This window comes from Nanorana parkeri, unplaced genomic scaffold, assembly GCF_000935625.1.
Source record: "Nanorana parkeri isolate BGI_ZX_2015 unplaced genomic scaffold, ASM93562v1 scaffold173, whole genome shotgun sequence".
NCBI classification, from domain to species: Eukaryota; Metazoa; Chordata; class Amphibia; order Anura; family Dicroglossidae; genus Nanorana; species Nanorana parkeri.
Genome location: NW_017306441.1, coordinates 1818298 through 1823802, shown reverse-complemented (window position 1 = coordinate 1823802; position 5505 = coordinate 1818298). Strand labels below are relative to the sequence as shown.

The 5505-nt window shown below is 44.4% G+C and overlaps 1 protein-coding gene across 1 annotated transcript in view; it reads right to left on the bottom strand.

The window, feature by feature from the left end:
• Positions 1–5505, bottom strand: part of MEGF8 (multiple EGF like domains 8) — an 80663-nt gene that overhangs the window by 7606 nt on the left and 67552 nt on the right. The window contains exons 36-40 of the mRNA XM_018554790.1: positions 4297–4511; positions 3866–4073; positions 3250–3415; positions 2852–3044; positions 2272–2442 (exon numbers count right to left, since the gene is read on the bottom strand). Coding sequence (XP_018410292.1) covers positions 2272–2442; positions 2852–3044; positions 3250–3415; positions 3866–4073; positions 4297–4511 — 953 coding nt within the window. The remainder of the gene's footprint in view (positions 1–2271; positions 2443–2851; positions 3045–3249; positions 3416–3865; positions 4074–4296; positions 4512–5505) is intronic.

Below are 5505 nucleotides of genomic sequence, written 5' to 3'. Positions count from 1 at the left end.
GAGAGAGAGAGAGAGAGAGAGAGAGAGAGAGAGAGAGAGATTCTTTTAATATGCCCACTGCTGCCAACAATCCTGTGTATGTGTTCCCTTTTGAAAACATGCATAGGAGGGGAATAGGGGACATCAGATTAATATGTATATATGGTCATTTTAAAAAGTGTAAACCCTAACAATGCTATTTGCTCCCTTTTCATCTGTTAAACATATACAATTGAAAGCATTTTGTTACAGCTCCTCCATAGGTGCTGTTGATCTGATAGAAATCCAGTGAGCGCTAAATTTTATCTAGAGAGCTGACTAATGGTGCTTCCGATGCACTGAAACCCCAAGGAATCTTACCAACCCTACGCAGTTTGGAAATTAGAAGAGAGGGAGGTGTTCTGGGGTCCTAACACACTTTATAACCTTGAGTGACAAAGCTGCTCCTCTGCAGATACAGTTCATTAAGCATTGTCACTAGGGATGCGCCGATACCAGTTTTTCGGTATCGAGTACCGATATTTTGCTGTCGGTACTCGCTGGTACCGATGCTTCCGCTGGCATGGAGCCGGGTTCCCGGGCAAGCAGGAAGCGGGTAATGAAACGCCGCCTGGCTTCCTGATTTCCCGGGAAGCCGCCTCCATGTTTGGCCGGCTCGATGCTGATTGGCTGGGGAGCAGGTTTCCCGGCAAATCACCATGAAGCCGGTTTCCCGGGCAATCAGGAAGATTGTCACCCTAGGACAGGAAGTGTGCTACTCGCAAAAGCACCCGATGAAAATAAAGAACAGAAAAAAACGAATGCAATTGTCACATTTAAAGAGTAACTCCACTTTCAAAAGATGAGAATGAAACAGGCTTTACAAAATTAATATATAATGAATAATTGTTGCACAAAACATTTTGTAATTTAATGTTATTGAAAAATATGACCTCTCCATTTAAAACTGCAGTCGCTGTAATGTTCTAAATCTACCACAAAAATTCAATGCAATATGGCATCCTGGGGGGTGTTCTGTACACACTTGGTGTATGGAACACCCCCAGAAATGTCACTTTCTGCTTCTTTGATTGGCTGACTGATTTTCCCAGGAGTCTGCACTACGGTACAAGTAAACCTTTTGGCATCCCTTGCAATAGGAATTTCATTTTTGGTGAGATACTCACTAAGGGTTAATTACTAAAAAGGGATGCAGACACTGCAAATTTCCCTATTACAAAACAGGAAGCCCACCAGCTCATTATAAAGAACCCAGACCCTCCCATTCAGGGATCAGTTTGGAAAGGACATCCTGGAATAAACAGCTTTTCCTTCAGAGCAGAAACAGGTAGGAAACTGCAACTAAGTTGGTTCAAATCCTTGCAATGTACATTGATCACTCAGAGTGGATTGATTTTTTTCCCCCCAACAAAAGTAGAATTACTTTTTAAACCACCTCCCGTCCATTGGTCGTTCCTGAACGGCCGGACGGGAACCTTATAGGAGTGGGAGGGCGCTGTGCCTGGTGTGGCTGGGGCCGGCACGGCGTCACAGAAGATCAAAGGGAGTCAGTACACGATCTCCCTCTGATCTCCTCTCCGGTCCCCGAATACAGGAAGTGATGTATATTACATCACTTCCGCATTCAGTGTCACTCTCCGGCTACAGATGCCGGTGAGAAGCTGCTGAAGCAGATCTCTGCTTCATCAGCTTCTCTGGGGGTCCCTAGGTGACATTAGGGGTCATAGAGACCCCTGATGTCTCCATTAAGAGGACCTGTTATGTGAATTGGCTATCACATAGGGGTTTCTTAGCCCCCGATGTGATAGCAATAACGTTAAGTGCGATTATTTTCTGCGATTTTGCGGATGCGCACAATTTTAAGGCTTGACATGTTTGGTGTCTATTTACCCGACGTGACCCCGTCTTTTATATTTTACCAAAGAATTGGGGTGATAATAAATGTTTCATAACATTTCATAGGGAAACAGGTTTTTTTTTCAAAATTTAGGGTACTTTTTTGTTATATAGTAAAAAATAAAACCCCCAGTGGTGAATAAATACCACCAAAAGAAAGCTCTATCTGCCCCCCAAAAATTGTATAAAATTAATTTCAGTACAGTGTTACATGACGGAATAAACGCCAGTCAAAGTACCGCAGCGCTGAGTACTGACAAATGACCTGGCAGAAAGAGGGTATAAGTGATTAGGACTGGTAAGCTGCAATATACTACAAGTTTTGTTCTCGAGTTTAGATGCACAAGTCTAGAAATACCAAATGCAACACTCCGTGTACACTTCTTCTACGCGTACCTTCTCCGGATCCAAGGAATACTTCTCTGGTTCCCTCAGGGCTTTCTCGTGTTCCTCCATAGTAATACACACCTCGCTATTGCCCCGGCAGAAATCAAGGCACGGCCGGCAAGTTCCTCCATTAATTGCCGATCCCACAAAGAGGGGTTTACACTTTTCACAGTGTTCTCCCTGGAGGAGACAGAAGACGCCAAGATGGTGAAAACAGACCCAAGAGACCCTGCTCCTATGTGACACAAAACTGAACTATACCTCCCATCATGCACCGCTTTTACTGTGTACAACAGCTGGTGGTATACCTAACACAAAGGGCATCATTTACGAAAGTATGTAAAAGAGCACCTGTACCGCCCCCATAGTATTACAATCTGATTCTTTATTCTCTGGAGAAGAACTGAATTAAACGAAAATGCTGTTCCCAAATAAATGAGATCATATTTTAAAATCCCCAACTTTTTAATATGGGCAACCGTGTAATTTTTCATTTGCTACAGTTTTCTTAAAAACCATAAATTCGTCATAATGTTAAAAGCACATTCCTCATGTGTATCCCATACTATAAGATACATAAGGTACATACCATGGTGTTATTGTGGCACTCCTTGCACACATCTTCCTTTCCGAGCCCCTCACAGTCACTGTGCTTATTACAACGACAGGCCACCGAGCAATTCTCTCCCACGTAGCCAAAGTCACAGCGGCAGCTGTTCGGCTCCACGCAGGTTCCGTTCACGCAACCGTGTTCGCAGACAGGGTGGCACAGGCCTGTAATGCTGTAGAACAAAACAGAAGAAGAAAAGGGGACATCATATGTGGGTCAACTCCTGCTGCGTCATGGCGATATGCTAGATAAATCTACTGAAATTTCCAAAACACATAAAAAGAATCAAAGGAGTAATTTGCTATCATTGGTTAATTCCCCAGATCGTCCTACTGCATTATTTTGCCTTTTTTTGTGAGACTGGGTCTTTTACTTACGTGTGCAGGGTGTAGCCTTTCTTGCATGTGCACTTGAATCCATAAAGGAGGTCGCTGCAGTTTTGAGTCTCGTTGCAGTCGTGATGCTGATTCAGGCATTCATTTTCAGGTGGGCAGGACATGAAGGCCCAGTCGGACTCCCTAGAACTGCACAGTTCCCCCATACCTGAAACCAGAAAATTCAATTAGTAACTAAGTAAGCTCCTTGCATCAAAACATTATTACTTGGACATGCACAAAACTAACATTAAATGTACTATATGCATCGAAGTTTCTCCGTGGCCAGGGGCAGAGGCTTAGCAGTGCGGCTCTGAGCTGAATGGCAGAAGACCTGCTTGTTACTCCTACAGCGACATCCTCATAGATGGGAAACAGTCTTTGTGGTAGAGGAAGCTGTAGCCACCATTTCCAATATTGTTCGTACAGGTTTGTTTGTTGAGCCACCCTTTACTGATGCACTTTGGTAAGTGGTAAATTTCTTTTGCATACATTTTCAAATTTATGCAACAAAGACCTTTGTTTATTGTATGTCCCTTTGACACCTAACTGGGATGTTTTGTAATAAACTGCCCCCTCTACGTGCAGTTATAACCCATCTAAGCTCCAAGTATCGTACCTTGTGTGGGTCCACTGGGTCCTCCTTCCATGCATCTTCCCTCCCCATTTCCTTCTTTACGGGCACACCAGCCACAGCGGGGATGCTGGATGCAGGCAGCACAGTGGGTGTGCTGGGAGCAGGATGGAGAGCAGCTCTCTGCACCACTCAGGACTCTGCCGCAGGCTCCAGCGGCACAACGCATGGGCAGGAATGTGGGGCTCATACACTATATACAGAAAAGTTTTCATTTTTAAAACTCAAGAATGACAGAGGAAATCTGAATAGTTATCTTACAGATATGATGCTCACTATATCTTTGGAACAGCTTAAAAAAATTGAGAAGTACAGGACAATACTAATAATTGTTGCAGCAACAGTTCATAATGACAGTAATGACAGTTCTTGGTAACGGTGGTAAATAATTCAGCTTCTGGCCAAGTTTATGGTACCTGTTTCAGCGCGACGCTCCACACACATTGCTGCCAGCCGCCATCTGCTCCCTTAGAGCTAAGGCACTCATTGCATGTGCTGTGATTGTAGCAAGGGGTGGGACAGTGAAGAGGCGGTGAAGACTCCACAGGCATTGGAGAGACATTGAGCAAAGAGTGGCTGAAACACGTCCAATCGTATGTGGGCTGGACACTGAGGATCCGCCGGGTCTCCCCTACAAGTGAGAATAAAAGAGAGTGAAAAACACAGATAAAGAGCAGCAAAAAGAGACAGAAGAAGAGAGTGCGATAGGAATAAAGTGATATAGAGAGTGAGTAAAGGAAGTGTGAGCAGGAGATAAAAAGGATAGAAAGGGAACGAACAGGCTCATTATGCGTGAAGCATGTTACTGGGAGGAGCTCAGGTGGACTGCTGTTCATCGGATCAATCAATCAAACACAGATTGCGGTTTCCTACTCCGGAGTGCGGCTACTTTGCTTTTTGACAGCGATTGATTGTGGAGTGGAGGACGAAGCCCATGGGAGTCGGCACCCAGGGCTAAGTCTGTATGTGGGAATTTGTGTCTGCAGTGGAATACTGGAATTCTTGTAATGCATAACAATATTAAGACGACCGATACCTAATCTAAGCACTTGCAGGTTACTACTGAAGATCACGAGGTGCTAGTCTCCCTTACGTTTGACTATTGTAATGTCTAGTCTCACAAGCTGGAATTTCTTAGTATGCATTTCACCAAGCATATACTTTGGACAAAGGGAGAGAGGAAGGAGAGAGAGAGAGAGAATGAATGAACGAACGAATACATATAGAGGGTAATTCACAAAAGGGTGAAGAGTTTGGAGAAGGCAGGAGAAGCGAACAATCTAGGCCAAAATAGCTGATTTGGAAAAACTCCCCATTTCATCTCACTTTCCAGTTCAGCTATGCAAGGGGTAGCCAAACTCTGGCCCTCCAGCTACAAATCTTCCATGAGGCATTGCAAGATTCTCACAGCCAGACATGACTCCTGGAGAGAGATGCATCATGTGATTTGTAGTTCCACCACAGCTGGAGGGCCGGAGTTTGGCTACTCTGAGCTATGCTGTCCTACATTGTTCACTTCTCCTGCCTTGTCCAAACTCTTCACCCTTTTGTGAATAACCCTGATAAAGATAGAAAGAGATGCATGTCATGGAGAGAGAGAGAGAGAGAGAGAGAGAGAGAGAGAG